Source organism: Archocentrus centrarchus, chromosome 6, assembly GCF_007364275.1.
Source record: "Archocentrus centrarchus isolate MPI-CPG fArcCen1 chromosome 6, fArcCen1, whole genome shotgun sequence".
Classification (NCBI taxonomy): Eukaryota; Metazoa; Chordata; class Actinopteri; order Cichliformes; family Cichlidae; genus Archocentrus; species Archocentrus centrarchus.
This window is the reverse complement of record NC_044351.1, coordinates 31,675,032-31,698,687: the sequence shown is the minus strand read 5'-3', so window position 1 is coordinate 31,698,687 and position 23,656 is coordinate 31,675,032. Positions and strand designations below refer to the sequence as shown.

General features: G+C 40.8%; 1 protein-coding gene across 1 annotated transcript in view; it reads right to left on the bottom strand.

The window, feature by feature from the left end:
- st3gal2 (ST3 beta-galactoside alpha-2,3-sialyltransferase 2) overlaps window positions 1-23,365 on the bottom strand; it is a 30,413-nt gene extending 7,048 nt beyond the window's left edge. Inside the window, exons 1-7 of the mRNA XM_030731992.1 lie at window positions 23,232-23,365; window positions 12,497-13,094; window positions 4,365-4,424; window positions 3,844-3,977; window positions 1,313-1,492; window positions 954-999; window positions 74-193 (exon numbers count right to left, since the gene is read on the bottom strand). Coding sequence (XP_030587852.1) covers window positions 74-193; window positions 954-999; window positions 1,313-1,492; window positions 3,844-3,977; window positions 4,365-4,424; window positions 12,497-13,094; window positions 23,232-23,365 — 1,272 coding nt within the window. The remainder of the gene's footprint in view (window positions 1-73; window positions 194-953; window positions 1,000-1,312; window positions 1,493-3,843; window positions 3,978-4,364; window positions 4,425-12,496; window positions 13,095-23,231) is intronic.
- Between the last annotated feature and the right edge of the window lie 291 nt (window positions 23,366-23,656).

Here is a 23,656-nt window from a genome sequence, read left to right as displayed (position 1 = left end):
GCGATTTACAAAGCATATGACACAAGTACTGCATATGACGCAAACGTAGAGAGGGAAAGAAAGAAGAACGCACCTCATCACACACGTGCAGAGCAAAGAACAGCACTAGCATCCCAGTGGATGGGTAGCGGCCGTGATGTCTTGTCCAGCGGTCGTGGATGTACTTAAAGAATGCTGGGTTGAATATCTGAACCTGGGTCACGGACCCAGAGAAAGGAAAATACTATAAGATAAAGTCTTTAAGCAAAAGTCCTGCATGAAAAGTGTGTTATTTCCTATTTGTTTTGTCCTGCTCAGAGAGACCTACAGACCTTACAGCTACAAAACTAATCCTCATTTAAGAAAAATCCAAACTCATTCCCCATCAGATGTTTACACTGTAACACAGGGAAGATAGCCTCATGCAATTTAAAGACCCTGCATATTCAAAAGGTCCTACAGAACAAGAAAAGATTTTGCCAAGTTAAATTTAATAAATTCCCCGCGGCCCTGATCACCGCAAAAGATTCAGAGCTTTCTCAACGGAATGAATAGTAATTAGAAATTTATCATCTACCTCCAGGTGACACTCAGTCTGCAACAAACTGGGCTTTAGGCTGCTTAGAGCTCCACGGTGGGGGAGTAAATCTTTTAAATCTATAATTTTGGATCGGCCCCAAAGATGCTGTAAAAAAAAAAAAAATTAAAACCGAGTCTGACCAAGCGAAGATATTCACCAAGTCCTCACACGACAGGGATTAATTTGAGTTTATTTATTTTCACGGATTAAAAAACAGATTATTGAAAACAAAGGGAAGGTTTATAATCTAACTGTAATCCTTCATCAACAATGGGAATGGGGTGAAACTGCTGTAGCAGAGCAGGTTCGCTGGGTGTGTGTGTGTGTGTGTGTGTGTGCGTGCATGTGTGTGTGAAAATGGCCAAAATTAATTGGACTCAATAAAAATACATACCTTGTCTTTATCTACACGGAGGAACTGCTTCACTGGAGCGTAAGTACTGAGAGGGAGAGAGAGAAATTGATTAAATACATTCAATCAGCACTTTATGTGATTGCTGGAGCTGTGAATTCTGGATGATTGACAGCTGGCAGATTGTTCCAACCCAGAAACTCTCTGGCTTCTCACATATCTACTCCACGTGTCAACGTGTGTGTGTATAAAGTGAAGTTTATTTACGCCCTGAAGCTACACTTCTGTGTCTGTGTGCCCTGAAGTCAAATGGTGGGTGCCAGCATTTTAACATCCCTGTGCTGTAAGCAGTATTTCACATGTCTTAATCCACGCTTATGCGTGCACGTGTCACGTCTTACAATCGAATCTGGCCCGTGGACAGCGCGCTGGTGATCCAAACGAGATCCAGTGTTTTGAAGGGAACAAGGACGAAGCTGACGTTGGCTGCCAGATTTTTGGCACTCTCTGGGTACATGAAGTGGTGTGTGGTGTGGCTGCCTGCGTCTTCCTCGTAGCCCACCGTGGGGGCCAGATTTATCCTAGGAGAGAGTGTGACAGGGGAACAGCATGAGAGATGAACATCACCAGGTCACAGGCTGCTAGATATTGGCGTGTGAAGCCTCGGGTTTCACCTCCAGTTGGAGTCACATTGGTACCAAAATACCTTCACATGGATTTAATTTCATGCTGAATTGCCGGTATCCCGATGCCATCTCTGTAATGTTGATAGAATCAACTTCATGATCTCACAGAGCCCAATAAATCTTTGTTGCTAATATCAGCCATCACAGGTCTATGACAGATGTATTGCTTATCGCTTGCATATTATCCAATTAAAGAGGTTTGATGTCATTTAAAAATGGGTCACTGCACAGTTTGTCCAGCACAGTGGATCACATGTGGCGTGGTGTGCAGTCAAGCTGTGTCTTTACAGTAAGTTTCACATTACTGTTCGAAATACAGTAACAGTTGAAATGGCTGGAAAGGAGATTTTACTCCCAAAATATGGAATGGGCTCCAAAATTCAGATGTGGCTCGACTCTAGTTTAATGGCGTTGGGTTAAACATGCATTGCGAGCTACTCAAAATAACGCTGCCACTGCGTAAAGCTCAAGTTAGCATTAATTTAAGAAGAAAGAAGCAGAAGAAGCAGCCTTTATTGTGCCGCAAAGGAGAAATTCAGGTGTAACAGCAGCCACAGATATAAAAATTCACATTGTTGAAAAACAATATATAAAAAAATAAGATTAACAAGATTTGATTGTTAATTTTTGGACTCAATCAACTTAATCACTGAGTCGATCCCCATCATAATTTGTATGCTAACAGCAAAGACAAAAACACCTACTGTGGAGCAATTTACTCTTTTGCACCCCGACGAAAATAAGCTGCTTCTTTTGCTGCTCAACGCTCCACTAAGTGGATCAACCAGCCGCCGCCGCCTGGCATGTGGTGTTGGGCAGCTATAGTAGATTTATGAGATTTATTAGAATGATGCTAATTAGATGAGCGAGAGCAAACAATAAAGTTGTTTAAAATGTGCTTAACTTAAATTAAGTGTTGATTCTGACATTCGTGTGCTCGAGGCGCATGTTGCACGGCAGAAAAGGAAAACACTGTCTCTTCTTTTGTGGTGTGATGGTGTTTTGCTGCTGCATGCAGTTTGTTTCAAGGTCACACAAACAAATTCTTCACCTACACACCACTGTTCTAAGAAACTGTGTGTTTACTTGTTTTTTACCTCACAGCTCTCATAGCAACAAAACACCTTATAACAGTTACACTATAGCAAGTACACATAGGCTGTATATGCCATAATATATGTGGTGCAGTGTTACCTGCAGTCAGACAGTAACTAATCACTCAGCTCTGTCTGAGCCATTCACTGTATTTACTGTACAGTAGCTGTGACTCACTGTCTGGAGGAGGGATCTGTTTATGTAAACAGGAAGGTGCACTCGAAAAAAAAGATGGCCACCGAGTTCACCTCACCATATGCCAGTGAACCAAACAGATGTTGTTCACACAGTAGGACCTAAAAAGCACGCAGACAGGCGGTGGGTGGTGTTGGTGAGGAGGGATTTTTGTGGGTCAAGCTGGTTGAAAAACAAATGAAAACCAAACCACAGCAATAAGAAATCATAGCGGGAAGTTGCCGGCTGCCCACACGAGTCTATTGAGAATGCAACTCACTCTAATGGATTCTATTGCCTTTAGCACCCAAAAACACATTATACCACTCCTGCTGAGTGTTTCATGGCACTGCCGTGTGTCCTCAACACACACTCGCACACAGTGCAGGAAACTACATATAGCTGTGTTCATGAGCTTGACTATTTAAGAACAATCGGGCTTTGTGATCCATCACTGTTGCTCGAAAACAGCTGGGCAGCAGACTGACACAAAAGGATTTATGTGCTTCTGTGCATGGGTGTGTGTGTGTGTGTGTGTGTGTGTGTGTGTGTGTGTGTGTGAGACGCAATCTGTAAGTTTAAACCTCTCAGGTCATAAATGCGTAGATTAAATACACAATCAGACACATATCTGCTGTTTGCTTCTTTGTAAGTACATTTCCCCATCGTGCGCACACACACACACACACACACACACACACACACACACACACACACACACACAACCTAGATGCCAATGATGATGGAACTTTAATGACACATACTGTGCAGAGCAAGGATGCACTGCATTCCCCATATAAACTCTTTCCTCTTCTTCCCTCCAGCTGTCTTTCCTCCTCTCCTCCGCCTCCGCCTCCAAGCCTCTGTCTTGCAGCATAATTTTATTTCTTTGAGTCTTGCTTTTCTCTAATGGCGCCTTGCATCAACTCTATTCTGTCTCGCTTTGCTCACCTGTCCATCGCAGCCGTCTCGCTCACCTCATGATGTAGTTGTGATCGTCAATGGTTGCTCCATATCTGGCCCCGCGGAGGTTTCCGGAGTTCCCCACCACAGCGCAGCGCAGGCAGCGTCCCGGATCCCACGAGCTGTACGGTGACCTTCCAGGAATCACCTGTGATAAACAGCCGTGATCAAATCAAGCAGAAAGGATTGAAGCTACAGAGGAAATTAAATACAACACAAATGCGCCCTAACCTGCAGCTCAGACCTGACTGTGAAAATACATGCAGCTCTCAATATTGGGGTGAATTCTTTATGAGAACCTCCATGAAAAATACATGAACCACTTCTGCCCTCAGGGAACCAGACTAAACCTACATCCTTATGGGAAAGCACTTTAACTGCTTTGAGAGTCAGAATGGAGTCAGGTTTCAGATAAACCAAATGTCAAATAAAGACAATCTGCTCCCCTTAGTCTTTGCACAGAAGTCTGAATTAATGACTTGGCTGATATGAAAGCAGCATAGCAAAGGAAAGATGAATTAATAATATAAAATACCTGGAACAGCCTCAGCAGCACCTGCTGGATGCTATGGGGTTTAAACTGGGGCTGTAACATCTAGAGAGAGAAAGAGAAAGAGAGAGATGGTTAGAATGTGTAGTTTCTCCTCTGCAGACAAATCAGATCTGACAACAGACTTTAAATTTAGTTACATTCTGTGCGCCCGTGTACATGTGTATGCATGCACACGCCTGCATTCATGTGAAAATAAGCAGATGCTTGTGCCTACCTAAGTGTGTGCCTGTGTATTTAGGTAACAGCTATGTGTCAGACTGACGGGATGTAGTCAGACTGCGGTCAGAGGAGCTGAGGCGTTGCCGTCCACATGTCAAAAACAAGTTGAGTAAGAAAAAATTTTAAAAGAAAGCCCTGAAAGAACTGCCAAAAAGAAAGCAGTGGAGAAGCTACCAAACACCTTGTAAAACTTCTCCCTCTCACCAGAATTGCTTTTTTAGGATACTCGTTTCAGGCTGGCTGAACAGAAACTGCTCTTTCTCATAAAGTAGTCAGAAACTACCAGAATAAATGAATAAAAAAAAAAGGAAAAATGATGTGATAAATGTAAAGGCTAAGCAGGAGAGGAAAAAAAAGAAGAGCTAAATAGAGCTGAGAGAAAGATGAGGAGAGGAGGAGAGTGATACAATAGGTTGTTCTTAAGCTAGCTGTCTGTCAGAGGATTAATGGATAAATAACACCGTAAATGTGACGCTGTTAGTGTTTTACATAAATAACACCCTCAGATTAAGTTCCTCCCTTTGGCTACTGTGAAAATGGCATTAATGCACTGTTCATCAGCTTGTCTGAAAACATGAATAATAATCTAAGCTTGAACCGAGTCCATTAAAATTTTAATAAGTAAGGTCACTTAGAAAAACATTCTGACCTATTTTTTTTCTATATGCATGGCACTTCACAAAATTACCATAATTAAAAGCTCAAACACATTCACAGGGTTTCGGATGTCCAAAAAAAAAAAAAAATCGCCAGCTCTTTGGTATTTTTTTTTACAGAGACTGTATATCAAAGATGGACAAAGCTCCCCTGACACCACACATTAGTTTGTAAAAGTCCACTTCGAAGTCTCTACTTAGAGCATGTAATGACCAAATTAACAGCTAATGCTACTTTGGTCCATAGAATGTTGTGCACAGGTACAAACACATGCTAATTTATGCTCAGTAAAATCTGAGAATTCTGCTTATTAAGACTAAGCACAGACTTGTCAGAGAGCTGTTAATACGAATAAGGAAAGCCATGTTATTTTTCATATAATTGCACTAATAATCCAAAAGGCACAAAAAAAGAGTTCAAATTAGCACAGAGCTAGCAGTCTACCCACTGACTTTTAAAGCCATTTTAACTTTTAGCCTTTATACCATTTAAACTGGTGAGTGTGTTTGTTCTTAATGTAAATTTAGACATTTCAACATGGCAGTCTAGGGGGAGTGACTACTTTTTGGGGTCTTCTAGTGACCACTTTGTGTTAGTGTCATTTGTCAATACCAGATTTTACTACATATGCAAACTTATAGAAACTTGTTTCCACCAGTTAAAAAAAAAAAAAAAAAAAAAAAAAAAAAAATCGCCATCCGTAACTCGAAATTTTGAGTTAATTTGAAATTTCAACTTATTTTCTAGAAATTTCGACTTGTGTATCTCAAAATTTTGAGAAATTTCTAGTTATTACTGCCAATCAGGAAGCTCCGTGAATGAGGTAATTTCATTACCCGGAAGCAGAGGATGCCAACACACGCGCACTCAAAATGTGCGACAGTATCAGTGAGCTAGCAGTGTCTAGCAAACGTGAACAAATTGTCGTCATCTTTTGACCGTCAATGGTCAAAATACTTTCTAGCAAAAAACAGCTGCATAAAAGGTAAGGAATCAATGTTTTCATGTTGAACAGCTGATGCCTTCAGCCTCTTGCTTCCGGTTAACAAAGAAAGGACATACCGTCACAGAGCTTCCTGACTGGCAACGCTAAGTTGAAATTTTGAGTTATTAACGCAAAATTCTGAGATATGCAACTTGAAATTTTGAGTTGTTTTCTCAAAATTTTGAGTTGTTTTCTAGAAATTTCAAGTTACTAAGTCGAAATTTCAAGAAAATATATCAAAATTTTGAGTTATGGATGGCAATTTTTTTTTGTGTTTGTTTTATTGGCTGAAACAAGCTTCCATACAAACTAGAGCTATCTATGGGCAGGAAACGTAACAATACAGTGGCTGTAGACGTCTCATTGTTGCTATCACTAGCGTCTGGCTGGCTACCAGTACTTTTTTTTTTAATTGTTGAATACTGAAATTGTTATTAAATACCTTTGTTGAAACATAACTTAGCTGTAGGTGTTCCTAGCAGTATTTGCTAAACTCCACTTAATACTTTGTTTACCAGCAGCACTGACCGGATTTCCATCAACCTTAGCTGTACTTTGGTTTAATGGTAATTCTAAAATGTTCATCATTTCCAGCATCTTAGCATTATGACATTAGCATTTAGCTCAAAGCATTGCTGTGCTTAATTATAGCCTCCCAGAGTCTCTAGCATGGATGCAGCCTTCATTTTGAAAGCTGCTTTATTTAACTCATGAAATGCCAGCTTTTTATCCTTTAACATCAAAGCTTTCCTGGGGAGGCACCGCTCACTTTACATTTTTAAAGGGCATGAAATGTAATGAAGCCACTTGTGTACAGTTAACAGAAAAAAATATATATTTTTACTTTATTCATGTCAGTGAGAGTGCTTTTCATTTTTCTGGTATGATGATGCATATCAGCTAACAAACAGAAGTTGTCCAATTAAAAGTCAAAAAATAAATCCTGGCTCATTTGAGCATCTGCCAAACCACACGGGCAATTGTGCATTCATGTGTAAAGATAAAAGACGGCACATGCACAAATAAAAAAAAATAAATAAAAATCCGCCAAACAAAAAATGCAGTTACACAAAAGTTTCATCAGGATATTGGCAGCCAAAGCATGGCTCCTCCTATCCATAACCATCTTTTCTCCCTCTCTCCCACACACAGCAATCTTCATTTTCACACTCCTTTGTCACCCTTTCCTTTGCACCCACCAGTGTCCTTAATTCGCTTCTCCCAACACAGATCTCAGCCTTTAAGATTTTCATTCATGCATCCTCTCCAACAGCCTTTTTGCCCTCACGTCTAATTCCTCCTCTTTAATTTCCCTTTCTCCCTCTTTGTTACTATTCCTCCTCTTGTCCATCTTCATCTCTACATCTCTCTGGTTTGCTGGTGCGCGAGGCAGATCATAAGCCCTGATCAGAGTCCACTAGTCTTTCTTTCACTCCCTCTGATTTTTTTCTCTCTTGCTGTTACCTCTCTGCCTTAGTTTCCTTCTCTCCATTTTCCCTATCCTTCTTGATCCCTGCATCCATTACCTTCCTCAGTCGCTGACTGCCTGCATCGTGCCAGAGCCAGCTTGGCATTTGTTACCGCTGTTGATCAGGAGCTACTAATTTTTGGCATATGTTTTCTGGCGGCCGTGCCAAATGCTGTCGAGCTGCCTTCATGTCAGCGGTCTTCTGACTCCCGAAGTTTCCAGGCACCCGCATCCAAGGAACTATAAATCTTCTTGTTCCCTTAAAACGATCTTTCACAGCTGTTTCCAGGAGCCACACTAGATATTCAAAATTAGCTCCGTTGTAAAGTTAGAGGGAGATTTATCCAGTGATAAAATAAAATATATATATATTTGTGTATTATTTTAAACACAGTAACTACCAGGTTGGGTATGTGGATTTGACAAACTTTTTAATAATAATAACTTCTGTAATTTTTTTTAAAATTATACCTTAAAGGTACAAAACATTTGCTGTACAACATTGGTGAGGTTAACATTCCATAATCTGAAGCTAAATTTCAAGAATACTGATAATTATTAACACATAACTCTACATCCTTGCATACATATACAGAGGGTCACAAGGTTTGTATTTAAATGCTACGCTCTCACATCAGCCATCTTTAGTAGGCAGAAGCACCATAATAAAAAAAAAAAAAAACTTATATTCTTAAATGTTAAAATGTTTTATAAAGTTAAAACATCAGTTGTGTCTACAACAACCGATTGAAATGTTTAAAATGTTTCTTTCGCTGCGTGCTTTGAATTGTGTCTCTCCTGAGGCAGGAGTGCACATTTGAACATTAGTTTTGATTGAAGAGCTCCAATAATGAATATGTATTAATCATTTGTTTTCTTTTTTTTTCTTTTTTTACGGTGTTGCTTGATTTGATGTGGGAATAAAATAAAGTCGAGTAATGAAAAAAACAAACAAATCAAATTAAAAAAAAAAAAAAAAAAGCAGTAGGATGTTTTTCAGTGTTTGCTTTGGGTGCACAGACTTCCCATAACAAATCACTTTGGATTGAAGAATTTCTCTCAGAAGAAATAAAAGCCAGTAATTGACTAGGGAGCGGCTACACGGGTTATTCTTACTGTGAATCACTGATTCTGTCTTCTGATTCCCAAAAGCAAAGTCTGTAAGTCATCCTCACTTTGACAACACGGTGCTCAAAGATTAATACTAGTTAGACACACAATATAAACAGCAGTACAGATAGCAGACAGCGAGCCATTATTACTCTTGAGGTCTGTGTCCATTCCTCTCTCCATTCTCCACCTAGCCATCCATTAACTCCTGTTAAGTTAAAATGGATGTATTGATTAGAGTGTGGAGATCTGCTGACTGCAGTGCTGGAGAATAAATATTCTGCCGCTGTTATACTAGAGGGTCGGTCTTTCACATCTGAGGTCAATTTCAATGAAAGAGCCACAATTCAAATCGCCAGCACGACTCAGTTAAAAGGCTTTGGGGCAAGTCTGCGATTGTAAATTGTGTATGATGTGTTTTTCTACATAACTAATTCCAGCAGTGCAACAGTGATATGCTGGGTTTCTCTTTTCAAACAGAAATAATATTCTAATTAAGTTCTAATCAAGTTTCTTTTTTCTCTGCAGGAGAGGCTGCAAGAATTTCAGTGTGAATATTTACATTCATTGCAATAATTCTGGGGGAATTGTTGAGCTTCATTCGGGGCGCCATGACAGTGTTTGCTATACTAAATTTATCAAGTCAATAGGTAAACTGGCAGATACACTGCTGCATTAATTTGGGAACAAGGGTAGCTGGGCTGTCGACAACACTCATCTCTCCACAGACTAGCTCTCTTTGGCTTGAGGTCAATAAAGATCGTTTACATTACGTTCATGCAAAAGTTACTCATTAAAATGATGCTCACTGCCTACAGTGCTCATCCAATGTTATTTATTGGAAGTCAGTTAAAAGTTGCTGCTGCTCAAGGCAGATGACTGCATTTCTGGATCCTTAGCTAACTGCAATAAATAATTATTTCCAGCAGTTTACAGCTATTGATCAATGAATGTGATATGCACTTTGGAGATGCACACGCTGCTGTTTGATGGTCAGAAGTGAGAAAATATATTTAAACAGTTATAAAGTGCACACAAAATTATTCATTTGGTTAATCTATGATGTAAATATGACTGTTGTATATGCCAGTATTGCCAGGCCAGTTGACCGGTGTGCAAGCTCTCGAGAGGATACTTGTGAATGAAAACAGAGAAAACTGGCATATTAATTTATGAAATGCTTGCTTAATTTATGTTTAATTTAGTAACATTTTCAAGTTTAAAGAGGACACATTTTACAATAAATGCTCATAAAATTAAAATCAACAAACGCAATGAAACCAGGATTCATTTCTCTAATTGTAAATCTGTAAACCATCCTCTTTTTAAACCCTGCCATTTATTAATAAGTATGTTATCCCTGTCAGTGCTCTATTCTATTTTGGATCTGCTCATTCCTTTCCTATCCACTCCTCCTCTAAATGTCTTTTCTTCCTCTCATTTATTTCTCCTCCTTTCATTCCCTCCCAGCTCATCACCACCCTGTTGCAGTACGACCTAATGACTTGGCAGCTGTTGGCCTGTGTTTGCAGTTTTCTACCATTTCAGAGCTTAACTGAGGATTCGGCTTTGAAATAAGAGTCTAACCCGGCCACTGAAGGACACTACACTGGATAACACTTACTGGAAACGCACACAAACACGTCTGTACATGCACTGAAGTGGACATACACAGACAACACATACACAGAAATAGAAACAAAGAAAGAGCCGAAACTAAAAGGAGACATTAACATAATGATCCTTTAAATGCTTTCTGTCTGCCTCCTGCGCTTGGCTGGAAGACAGACTCATTCTGGTTTTCTACACGTTACTTTGAAGCAGTTTGAGGAAAACCCAGAGCCCAACCTTGTTTATTTGTTCCACTTTTCCACAAATACCATGACACACGACTGGCAGGGATGCACGAGAAGCATGTAGGCACTTGTAAGAAGGGATTGGTTGGCTCAGAGATGAGGCAGGATGAGAAGGATAGGATTATTATGTATTACTTCCCCTATGTTAGTGTCCTATATACGTACGTGTTCCGTGTAACTTGCGGCTCACCACGCTTTCTATACACACAAATAGAAAGTGTTTGATAGTGCTCCAGACAGTGTCGCAAAGTTATTTTTGCGTATCGTGGTTCACAGGAGAATGATACTATATACTGCAGTATAATATATGATCTTATTGTGTGTCGCTTAATGAAGTTAGGAACGTTAAATCAGCCAAACGCAGTCTGCAGATTTACTGTGAAATATGCAAACTATGAGTTTTCAAAATGAATAACTAAACCATGTACACAAAAATGTGACGCAGCCATTATAACTAGAATTTAGCTCCTTCTATTTGTATGAACTTGTGGCAACATGCACTGCATATTAATTTCTCCTCCAACCAGGGACATCTGAATGGAAACACTGAGAAAAAGGGCCGAGAGCTCAGAGAACTTTTTACCATTACTGCTATGATTTTTTCACAAATAACTATGAAAGTGAATTTACATCATAGCTTTAAATTATTTATTGCTCATATTTAAATATACTGATGATCAACTAAAACCCTTCTAGACATAAAACAACTTCATTACATAAACTTATAAAGACTGTATGACACTGAGGGTTTCTGCCAGGAAAATTGTTAAGACCAGGTGGTGGCTATAACCTGGGAGGGGGAGGATGGGGAAGTTGGCATTTTAATGGACATAAGTAGATCGATAGCAGCTGAAGAGTGGGCATAACATTTGTCTGCTCCTTTATTATTATATTTACAAAAAATGAATTCAAAGTATTTTTATATGTGTGAAAAGAAGAACAGCAGGCTAACAAGATACATTATCGTAACAGCAGCAGCATTTGCTCTAGTGCTTAGTACCGGTGGGAGAGTTGACTTTGTCCTGGCTGGCAGAAACCCTTCCAATATTAATGTAACACTGTATCAAACATGCACAAACTATTTAGTTTGTATGTTAATTATGGAGCTAGAGCCAAGAGTCGATTAGTTAAGCTTAGCTTAACATAGCACCAGGAAGCATTGGACTCAACTAGCCAAGCTCTGTTCAGAGTTCAAAAGTTCAACAAGAAGTTCATTATTACCATCTTGTATCTTGCATGTTTATTCTATAATGGTTTTACAGGGGATTATGCTCTGTCACTTAGCAGGGGGCAAACAAACTAACACGATAACACCTGTTAATCAGGCAGCTTTAGAGGAACTCCTAAGAAGATTTTGTTTACTTTGAAAATGCAGGCATGCTGTCTCCAATGCTCCAGTCTTTGTGCTAAGCTGACAGGCTGCTGGATATAGCTTAATATTTACAGATTAAGACCAATAAGTATATAAACAAAGAGGCTGAGCTAATAACCTCATAGCATGTTGAGGGTATAGGTTCTTATGTTTATTCGAACAATGAAAGGAACCACCGAGTCAGGCACAAGACAACCTTACACACAACCTACCACACTTAATGTACTACAGAGTTACAAAGATGTAGGGGCCCTGGCTGTGGAGGCAATTATTTTTCCAGATTTATTTATTTATTTTCAGGCTTTTTTGTCTTTATTGTCCAGTGTAGCACAGACAGGAAGGAGGGGGGGGAGAGACAGCATGGGAGGACACGCAGCAAAGGGCTGCAGGTTGGACTCACGAACTACAGAACATCAGAGAATGAAGTTAAACCATACTGTTACTTACCACCCACCAGTAGTAGACATCAGAGGGCAACTGCATGTTGTCTCTGGTCCAAACAGGGGAGATATCTGGGTCGTAGTTTTCATCGAACCAATCAGAAACCCCGGGGTCCCCGACACAGCGCGGGCAGGCACACGTCTTCTGCTGTGGGGCATCAGGTGACGACAGGCGGTGTACACCCATGTAGCTGGGCACTAACTTCACACGCCTCGACTCCTCCCACCCAGGTGGTTCCAGGTAGTTGAAACCGACGCCCCCGCGAAGGGACACGGACAAAAAGAGGGAAGTGAGAAAGATGAGAACCAGGGAGCCGAGGAGAACCCAGATTCTGCGGGAACATCTCACCCTGCCTCCTTTCTCTGCTCCACCTCCTCCAGTGCCACCTCCACCTGTAACCACCCCTCCGCTCAACCAGGGCCTGAGCTCGGAGAGTCTTGGAGCTCCCCTGGATGCACCCCCGCTCCAGGACCCCCAGCCCCAACGCCTGTCCCGGTGCAGAGTGGAGGACGGGATCCGGCCCCCCCACGGCCATGTCCCCACCCCTGGGCCTGCCACTGTCCCCAGCCCACCACTACCTCCTCCTCTTCCTCCCGTGGCTCCACTAAACGACCCCTACGGTCTGGTCACCGTGACTGGGACAAGCCCCTGACTGTCAGTATGAACCACACAATCACCTCCTATTTCAGTCTATCAAAGACACACACACACGCGCGCACACACACACAAACACGAAGGACAGTGTGTCAGAGTCAATTTGTCTCACACTCAAGCTGTTCGCTCACCGGTGCTCCTACGCTTTCTTTGTGTCTCCCGCTGGATTCTCTCTCTCTCACTGCTCCACAGCTATGCACTCGTCTCACACACGGAAACATCTCAACAGATACACACACACACGCTCGCACAGGAGTCGCAGCTGAATCACACACAGCTGTAGCCCGACTGCTTCCGAGGTCCTTTGTTTTCAATGTGAGGGGATCTCTTTTTCAGCTTCAAGTACAATCTCAGCTTTCTGCACCTTTATCTCTTTTGTCCACTCCCTCCTCTTTTTTTTAACTTTATAACTTTCCCTTTCCTGGCTTCCTCTGTCTGTATGCTGCCCTCTCACTTTTCCCTACCTCTTTTAATTTGATTAACTGCAGTATCCATCTTCAGTGAAATTCAAAGGCTGGATGCGGCAAGTCTTTCTCGTTTTCTCTGCCATCTGTGTGAATGCTGAGCTTGGCTGCAGCGATGTGCTTTCTCTCGTCCTCTTTCTCCCTGTTTGCACTGAAGCGACGAAGCCAAAGACAGCCAGTAGACTAGTAGAGAGCAGTGGAGAGAGAGAGGGAAGAAGGAAGGAGGAGCAGTAGAAGGGAGGTGGTCTGCCCTGAAGGGTGTTCCATCACTGCTCTAGCCACCCTTGACAATAACAAAAACTCTTTTTCTCCCTCTCTTTTCTCCTTCTCTTCCTTTTGTCTTTCTATCAAGGTTCACCTCACCCTTTCAAGGTCTCTCCTCTTCTTTCACCCCTTTCAGTCCATTGTCTGAGTCTGCCACTGAGGCACGCAGAGCTACTTGGTGAAGAGCAACTATGTAGAGATTAAACCGCTCCTCCGACGCTGCTTCTCTTCAAACTCTCCTCAAACACAAAGTTTTAAAAGTTATTATAGAAAGTTTCTGTTCTTTGTGGGTAATGATGAAATTGCAATGAAAAAAGAAGGTAAAAAAAACTTTAAGATAGTAGCAGAAGACTCCATCACACGGTGTAAACGAGTACAGCATTTCCTGCTATCCCCTTATTGATGTCTCACCGATGTGATATTCACAACTCAGAGAGAAAAAAGTCATGAAGTCCTTTCACTGTTCATTTCAAACTGGTGCACATGTCAGATTTTTATGATGACTATTTATCCACGGATGAGGCTTCACCATGTAAAGGCAAAAGTGGTGGATGGAGTGAGGTCCACAAAATAGACAAAACCAATCAGCCCCAAATCTCATCTTCTCTCCAGCTGGCTTTGAGAGGATGATGGGAGGAGGGGAGGGCGTAGCATCTGTCCTCTAGCCCAGACTGTGTGTGTATGTGCACATCTTTATGCCTGTGATTTAATATGTGTATGGTGCAAAGCTAGGTTTGCACACCGTCTGCCAAATGCACTAATTTAATTGTGTTCTACAGCTGTGCCAGTGTGTGTGTGTGTGTGGATGTGTTTGTGCACACACCGTTGGCTAGAAGCGTGAGTTTCAAGAGGCTGGTGAGCTTAAGGTGGCTGCTCCTTAGCGCTAATCTACTAAACTGTAATCTAAGGTTAGGACCCCTGCAGAGCCCATTTTATGCCAGCTGTCTGCCCTGCCTGTGTTCATCTGATGCCCTAAAAACACCTGCTTAGCTTACCTGTACACACACAAATTTATACTTCTGTATTTCTACAACATCTACTTTTTAACTGTCTCTTGATCTTTAAAATGCAAACCACTGGTTCCATTAAGTTAGGAAACTGGTTATTTGATGATCAAATGTCCGTATGTGGGTATGTGTGTCATTTCACAATTTTTAGCCGCCATGTAAGCAAGAAGTTTGGCCTCCTGTTCGTTGGAAGACCTGGGGAGACATAGAAAAAGAGATAAAAGACAGAATGCATTAGCCTCATACCATATAGATATTGATATCTTTACTGATTCTCTTTGACTCTCACTTGAAGCCATCTCACTGTTTTCTTATTTTGATCTCTGTTCTTTCTTAATTTGTCTTTCAGACTTTCAATCACAGTGGACAAGGGCAAACACGGCAAGAAAAACAAACAAAACAGAACTCTCAGTGTCCCCTGTTTGTGAGTCTGTTGATTGGAAGTGAATAAATTTCTAAATGTCACTATGCTGAATTGGAAATGCTGAAGCAGACTGACAGCATACAGATTGAAAGAGCGGGGGCAGAATACTAAACAGAGAAACAGACCTCTCATATAAACAAACTCCTGCCATATCTGCCGTCTCCCGTGTTTATCGCTGCTGTACTGGATGATCACACATCTGTGGCGTATTTACTAAGCTCAGTATAAAATGTTGTCAGGTTGTGCAATTTTGCATCACAGCAATATTTCAGTTTAGATGACTGAGAGAGAATAGAGAGGCTACAGACTAATTAAGTCCTGCTCATTAAGGTTTAAACTCAGCAGGGTGTTTGGACACATTTCACTTATGTCTGGAAAATGAAAAAATATACATATATTTTTAGAACTGCAATGTTTATTCATCCTGTAAGAAGGCGACTGCATAAGGAAATATGAGTTAAACTGCATAATGTCATCGGCTCTTCAGAAAGATTAGCGACTGAATAATCACTATGGGGGATTTTGGTTAAGCTTTTAAACTCTCACGTTGCTCCTTGCTGTAAACAATAATAATAATAATAATCATAATAATGGACTGGATGAGCTGTTTAAATTAAGGCAAAAATGCAAATTTAAGCAGGAAATCAGAAAGGTAGCCACATCACATCTGTTGTAATGTTGTTGTGTTCTTTGTCCAGAACATTTTCTGCCATTTCATACGCTACGCCTTCAGTGGATTAAAAGAAATAAAATAATCAGCAGATTAATCAGTAATGAAAATAAGTGTTAAATGGAGCCCCTCCCTTGCATTTATTCAGAGCAAAACCTTAGAGCAGTCCATTAGTAAATAAGGAGAGACATAATTTGCTAAATGAAAGGCTACAAATCCTTATTAAATATCCCAATATGTAGTTGTGTAGTGGAACATTCTCCTCTTTGTCACCTTTAATTACAAGGATGTGATAAATGGAGCGAAGCTTACAAGCTACTTTAGGCAGGCAACACACTTAACCCGCCTCACTCCAGTCACATCATATACCGACCACAACCTCCCAATTTGGCTGTCTGTTTAAGCTGCAAATCTCCCACCTCTCCCTTTGACGTGCCGTGCTGCTGCTGCCCTGCATCTCTGCCTGCTGTTTCAACCCCTCCACTGCCCCAGCATTCATTTGCAGGCTTCAGGGGGGACATTTATTCATCTCTACCCAATTTTATGTGCAACACATGCGCAAGATGGGATGAACTCGGAGCCTAGACACCAATATCTAACTACTTCTGCTGTAATAAATGAATCATTTGAGGTTATGAGCAGTCTGACTGAAGTAATTATGTGATGTGATGTGTGTCTGCTTCTCTTTTATGCCATCAACCTACCAACACACCCACCGAGCAACCAACGATCATTTTCCACTACTCTATTTTTGATGCATTGCCATGGCAGCCAGCGAGTGATGCAGAGTTGTTACAGCAACACAAACCACAGAGTCCCCAACCTTGACCCAACTAATCAGTGCAAGAGAACTAGGACAGACTTTGATTCCAGTTGACATAATTTCTTTCTTTTTAAGTTGCATTTCTATATTTGCTGTACAAACCATGTCCATCTGTGCTAGAACTTTTTGGTCTTTTTCATACTGCACGTCCTCTTGCATTAATAAGCAACCCACATATGCGAATGTATGAGACTGGCAGAGGTTGCAACATCCCAACAAGGTGTACATTTACAGTATGGTGCAGATGATTGGTTTTTTTTCCACACTTGTTACAATTCATTTTCAAGGTTCCCTATAAAGTCTTGTTAGAATTCCTTCCATTTGTCAGTGAAAGCCAAGGGAAACAATTAATTTGAGCGTGAAGCTCGCCTCTGTCCCTTCGGCTTTAATAAGAAATTCTCCCAATGCAACTAAGAGGATTCTTTATTGTATCCATTACTCATTTTGGAGAGAGAGGGAAGGACAAATGCAGACAGAGCTTCACTGTGGCAGCTGGTAGTGAAACAGCTGTCAGGATTTTCCACTGTATTTCCCACAGTTATCCATACTGTCCTTTAGAGTCCAAACAGCTGTCAAAGAAATCGTCTGTTAAATGATTCACTGCATCCAGTTTCCACTAAACAAATGTACATTTCTCCTCAGTCATTGCAGCTTATTGCTATGCAAGACAACACAGTTAATCTATAAAACACTGATGCTGCAGAGTCCCACATATACTGCAGCTCAAATGTTACATGTTTTTTATGTGCATGGACACGCCACCTGTCTGTGAGTTAATACATTTATCCACCTGGGGAGCAGCTTTCAGGATGTGAACTTGACTTCTGTGATTTGTATGCTGTCCGGTTTTTGTACACTGCCCTGCTTTCTGAATGCTAACGCATCTGTTGCATTGATTTCAGTCCAGCTTTAATAGAAGCACACCACTTTCAACTGTCAATCACCTCTCCCACGTCCCCCACCTTTGTTCTCTCTATTTTCTGCTTTCGGCACATCTATTGTCCTGTCAGATTCCTGCAAGTCTGATGCCATCTCAGTTTTACAGCTAGCAATTATCACCCAATACCTCCAGTCACCCTCCTTTCTGTAACAAAGGCTGTGAACAGGTGTCAGAAAATTTCAGGGTTTTTTTCCCTCTTATCCTGCCTCCTGTTGAGCACGCTGGTCTATGATACCCTCAGACTAGTCAGTCTCAACTCATTCATTTTGTAGGTGAGGCTGTCCAATGATTGAACAAAACAATGGTTAACCCCAAAACAAATATATGCCCTCGAAAATAGATTTTAGGGATTTATTGCTCAAAGCTAAGCGCAGATGCTCCACAGTATATGTAAGTGGCAGACAGCTTTGTAAGTTCTGGCAGCAGCTTCACTTTACATTTCAGTGGACTACTTAAGAACAGTGAATATTGGCATAATTACAATAGTGTGCAAAAGTCTGAAATAACACCTCATTTCTTTATATTTTGAAAAATGGGAAATAGATGCAGCAATTTATTGGTGCAAAAAAACAGAGTTTGTTTAATTCTAATGAGTTTAACAGTTAATATTGAGTCCATGCTGACCACCAGGCAGCTTTCTTGCCATTTTTTTTAAGCAGTCTTCAGGAATAGTTCTCCAGGCTTCTGGAAGGACTTTCAAAGCTCTTCTTTGGATGTTGGCTGCTTTTTGTTCTGTTCTCTGTCCAGATGATCCCACACTGTTTCAGTCATGCTGAGGTCCATGAGATCCATGACTGACAGTATTTCACTGTTTGTTTTTATGTCCAGGTATGCTTCTGCTGCACCGGCAGTGTGTTTAGGATCACTGTCATGCTGAAAAATGAAGCCATTGCCTAACAGATGCTCGCCAGATGGTACTGTATGGTGACTCAAAATCTGATGCAAATTTTCTGCATTCATAATTCCATCAATTTTAACAAGATCCCCAACACCGCTGGTGGAAATGCAGCCCGAAACCATGACAGAGCCTCCACCCAGTTTTACAGATGGCTGAAGACGCTCACTGTTATTTGCTGGATTTTTTTTCCTGTTTGAATTTCAGATATTGCTCATCTGCTGTAGATAGTTTTTTTTAGTCCTACCGCTTCTTTTGTCCTCCACTTGTCCAGTTTCCTCAAATCTTTTAAGGACACACTCCACACCGTACCAACATATCACCTTATTGGTGCAAAAACACAATTTTATGCCTGTCAAACTATGCCATTGTTGGCATTTTCATCGATTCAATTCAACTAAAGAAACGAGAACAAATTATATGTTTGTTACTAGTATTCTGTTGCAAAACAAGTACCCAAAGATACAATTAATTTCAAATTGGTTCCTTGCTAAATTCTCTGTTATGTTTAGATATAACATTGGTTCATCTTTTGAGTTAGAAGTCTTTCTTATGTTTGAATAATTCAGAGGTCAGTGCTGAATGACTTAACAAACAAAAAAAGAAATTCCTCTGAAAATGGTCGGGTACAAGGACAGGACTGAAAACGAGCGCCTATGCCCAAAGAAAAACTTTGAAAGACCCTAAGAAAGCCTAGACTGCTCCTTTTATTAGTAAGAAATTTTGTCTCCTTGGAGGTAAAGTATAAACAAAGACTCAAACCTGTGCACAGTACTGCATGTCCTACATCACACACAAACAAAATACAGCCTGGGGGCTGGAAACTGACACACAGACAATCGCAACTTAAGGGAGCCTGCAAAAAAAAAAAACAGTAATTCTTTACTACTGTTTAACTATGTGGGCAAACAAACTTTACATAATTAGGACAGGAATAGCCACTATGATGTCCCCCATTAGTTTTGGACTCTGCCTTTTGAAGCTTCAACGTCAGTGTTTTGGCCAGGGCCGTGTTGGGATTTGTTTTGAGCCATAAGTTGCCTTTTAGATGATATTGTAATTAGATACAACAAACACTAGCAAGCTTTGTTAGGAAGCTCTATTGTACTGGACAACTGCAACACACAGACACACATATCAGCTAAACAGCACTAAGTAACTGACTAATAAAATACTAGCATTTCACTCAACACAACTGTAGCACAAACTTCTGGAATGTAATCTAATATACTTGCACTTATATAGCATGTTTCTAATCTTACCGACTATTCAAAGTGTTTTATACTACAAGTACATTTTAACACATTTATTGTACTGCACAGCTATGGCCCATTTAGAATAACCACTTAATCTAACATGCATGTCTCTGGACTGTAGGAGGAAGCAATGCAGGCACAGGGAGAACATCCAAACTCCACACAGTTAACAACTGTTAATTCACCCTGAAGGCACAACTGTGCATAAAGGCCCAGAATGTCTTTTGGTTTTTTTTGCTGGTATTTGGTAAATAAAATTTAAATTAACATGTTAAAAATTTGGCAGCGCAAGATGAAAATTCAACCTCATCAAACTTTTCATCAACACCCAACTCGGTGTGGATCCACAGCAACTAGCCACCAAATTCATTATTTAATCCTGTTTGGAAGACTTCTGCTTAAAAACTACGGTGCTCTGATGCAATTTTAAGAGGTTTGCGTCTTCAGAGAGTCTAAATGGGCCAAAGGAAAATCAGAAAGTGTTAGTGTTTGGACTAAAATAATATCAATTTTGCATTTTCCATGGGAACATGTTGAATATCCCCAGCTTTATTCTTTAAATGATATGCTGAACACTCCCTCTCTGGTGGCTCTGTTATGCTATGGGGGCATTTTGATGGCACTGTTTAAGTCCACTTGTCCCTTTATAGAGATGGATCATGTTAGATCAATACAAGTTGTTCTGATTAATCACCTTTATCCCACAATTAAACATGTCTGTCCTGATAGAAGGGGCCCTTCTAGGATGAAGACGCATCTATCCATAAGGCATGAGACTCACTGAACAGTTTGACAAGATTGAAAATGATGTGAATCATATGCTATAGCACGCCAGTAGAGCTCAACCATAGGAGATATTAGGCTGATGTGTCAGACAGCGCTCTCTGCCACCCTGATCCAAACACCAAATGAGGAGATATATTTAGCAAGAAATATACGTATTTATTCCTCCAGTAGATTCACAGAGACTGGGAAGTTCAGTGCTGAAGTGAAGCGAAGCTGTTCTAGCAGTATGTTGTGGCCCAGTGCATTAATAAGAAATATGTTAGAAATGTGGTACAGTATGTGAGGACGCACATTTTACACAAATATCATCATCCCAATGTCATAAAGTATTCGCTGAGCATGACAGCAGCCACCTAAAGATTTGTCAAACTGAACGACTGACTCTTAACAGATAAGCATCAATGCCTGCCATTTACCGTGACACCGTATAGATAAAATATGTACACAATATAATGCTGTATTAGCTGAAGAAACTACTTAACAACACCTTAATATGTTTTAAAATGCTAACGAGGAATAAATGAAACAACTAACTTCACAACTAGTAACAACATTACCTCGCCTGTGTCGATCCTGTTCTTAATTATCTGGCGCTGCACGGTGACCAACGAAACAATCTGCTTGTGTTATACTACTTCATCTGGGTAAGTCCCCTTCCAGGTTTAATTACCATCTTTAATTACTTGCCTTTACTGTTGCTGTCACTAGGACTGTTGTTGCCAGCCTGCCATTAACCTATCTGTATATCTTGTTCTCAGTCAATCAATCTTCTATTTTCTTCCCATCCATTGTCTCTTTTCCTCTCGTCATCCCAGGTTAAAATGAGGAATCAGAAAATATCCTGAAGCAAAAACATGTGTTATTAGCAGCTGTTATCTTGCACCGAGCATTTTCAATTACCTTTCCCAATCATCTTCTCATAATAGGCTCTCCAACCACCCACTTTTTACTCTGTCTCCTCATCTTTTACCATTAGTTTCTTATTATTTCCCAGCCCGAACATTCATCTCTATCTGCTGCAATTATATCTGCGGTTTGACTGTGTTTATGACAATGAAAGATTGATGCTGTCATTATAGGTGCATAGCACCCAGTGTGATGCATTTTTCACCATACACCATCTTCATCTTCATCAGTTTCCATCTTCGCAGTGGAGGCAGCTGCCATTATCAGTTCATGTGATTGAGGTCCAAAAGGTTCAAATAATTTTCCATCTTTTTTTTTCCCTCTCACCCTTGCTAAATGTCTCATTTGTCATTGTTTTTCACTGTTCCCCTCCATCAACCCCACTCTGTGTTTCCGTTTCAATCACTGCAGCAAATGGCATGAGTCAGAAACAATGAAAAGCAGCCATTTTGTTTATTACAGGTGTCTAATATACCTCCCCTGTCTCAGACCATTCCCCCCCTTTTGTCATTCTCTATGACCCCCTTCCCTCACCTTTTGTTTCCCCATTTTGTTGGCAACAGCAATGATTCACTGCAATTTAATAACAAGAGGCCACCATGAACATAAAATACATTTCTGTAGTATATTTAGGTTTCAACTGACAATTTTAAAAGAACCTGATGCATGCTCCTGCGATGTAATCCATCATCCACTTGTGCAAAGTTGTGCTACTTAATTTTCTTTTTGTTTTCTTTTACTTTTACACATTTCGTCTTTTTGGACTACTTTGATTTTCCCTGATCTTTCCCACCATCCTTGGCACTAATCAAGCACAGCATTAGGGCACGCTATTGAGGCTGCCATAGTTGCCATAGTCCACAGTTGCTGTGCATCTGCAAGCTGCTTTGCAACTACATCAACCCCAGCTCCTTCTTAATCAAGGATCTGACGTGTATTATCATGCTGTGCGCTGAGTCTTGTGCTGCTTTTCATGTATGCATATGGAAAGGTCCAGGTCCCCAAACACAACCATGCTTCCATATATAAATTACTCCAGATATTTTTGACTATAGTGGTCCTGACTGAAGAAAACCCATTCAGTTTTAGGATGATAAAAGAACTGCTCTTGCAATTACACTCACTGTCAGTATGAATGTTTGCCCGCTCACTAATAAAGAATAATATGTATACTCAAAAAAAAAACATCTTTATCTTTGATGCACAAACAAAAATACATTTGAGTAGAACATCTTTCTGGATTTGTCTTTCTTCTTGGCTAAGACATGCATGTCCCCCTTCATTACATCCATGAAACTTCTTTGTGGTCTTCCTCTTTTCCTCCTGTCTGCCAGTTCCATCTTCAGCATCCTTCACCCAATATATCCACTATACCCCTCCTCTGCATACGTCCAAACCTGCTCAAACTGGGCTGTCCCTCTGATATATTAATTTCTAATCTTGTCCATCCAACTCTACCCTGCTTGCACTCTCTGATTCACCCCTCTTATGCACTGTCCTTTCCTTTGGATGGTTGACCCCAGATATTTAAACTTACCCCTAACCCATCTACCTTCACTACCTCTGCTCTTTGCATCTTCACTGAAACACCCGTCTCCCTCTCATTCACACACATGTATTCTCTCTTGCTTGTACTGACTTTGGTTTCTCACCTCTCCAGTGCATACATCCACCTCCCTAATCCCTCTTCTACCTGCTCCCTACTCGCACTACAGATCAAAATGTCATCTACGAACATCATGGTCCACAGAGACTCCTCCCTGACCTCATCTGTCAACTTGTCCATCACTGCCACAAACAAGAAGGGGCTCAGTGCCACCCTCTCCTCCTTACTAATCCTCTCTACTTCCTGATTCTCCTGTCTTCCTCTTCTCTCTCATTCTTGAGCTTCATTCATGAGAGCACTCCTTCCATCTTCTCACCACACATCTTTTTGAATGTGTCCTAAAGAATGCAAAATACCTTTAGCAACAGCTTGGATCTTTGTGTCTATTTCAGTGTCTTCACATCTAACACACTTTGCTGTGACAGCACTTGCCATCTGGAAATAGAAGAAATCATGACCAGTCTGAAGCAA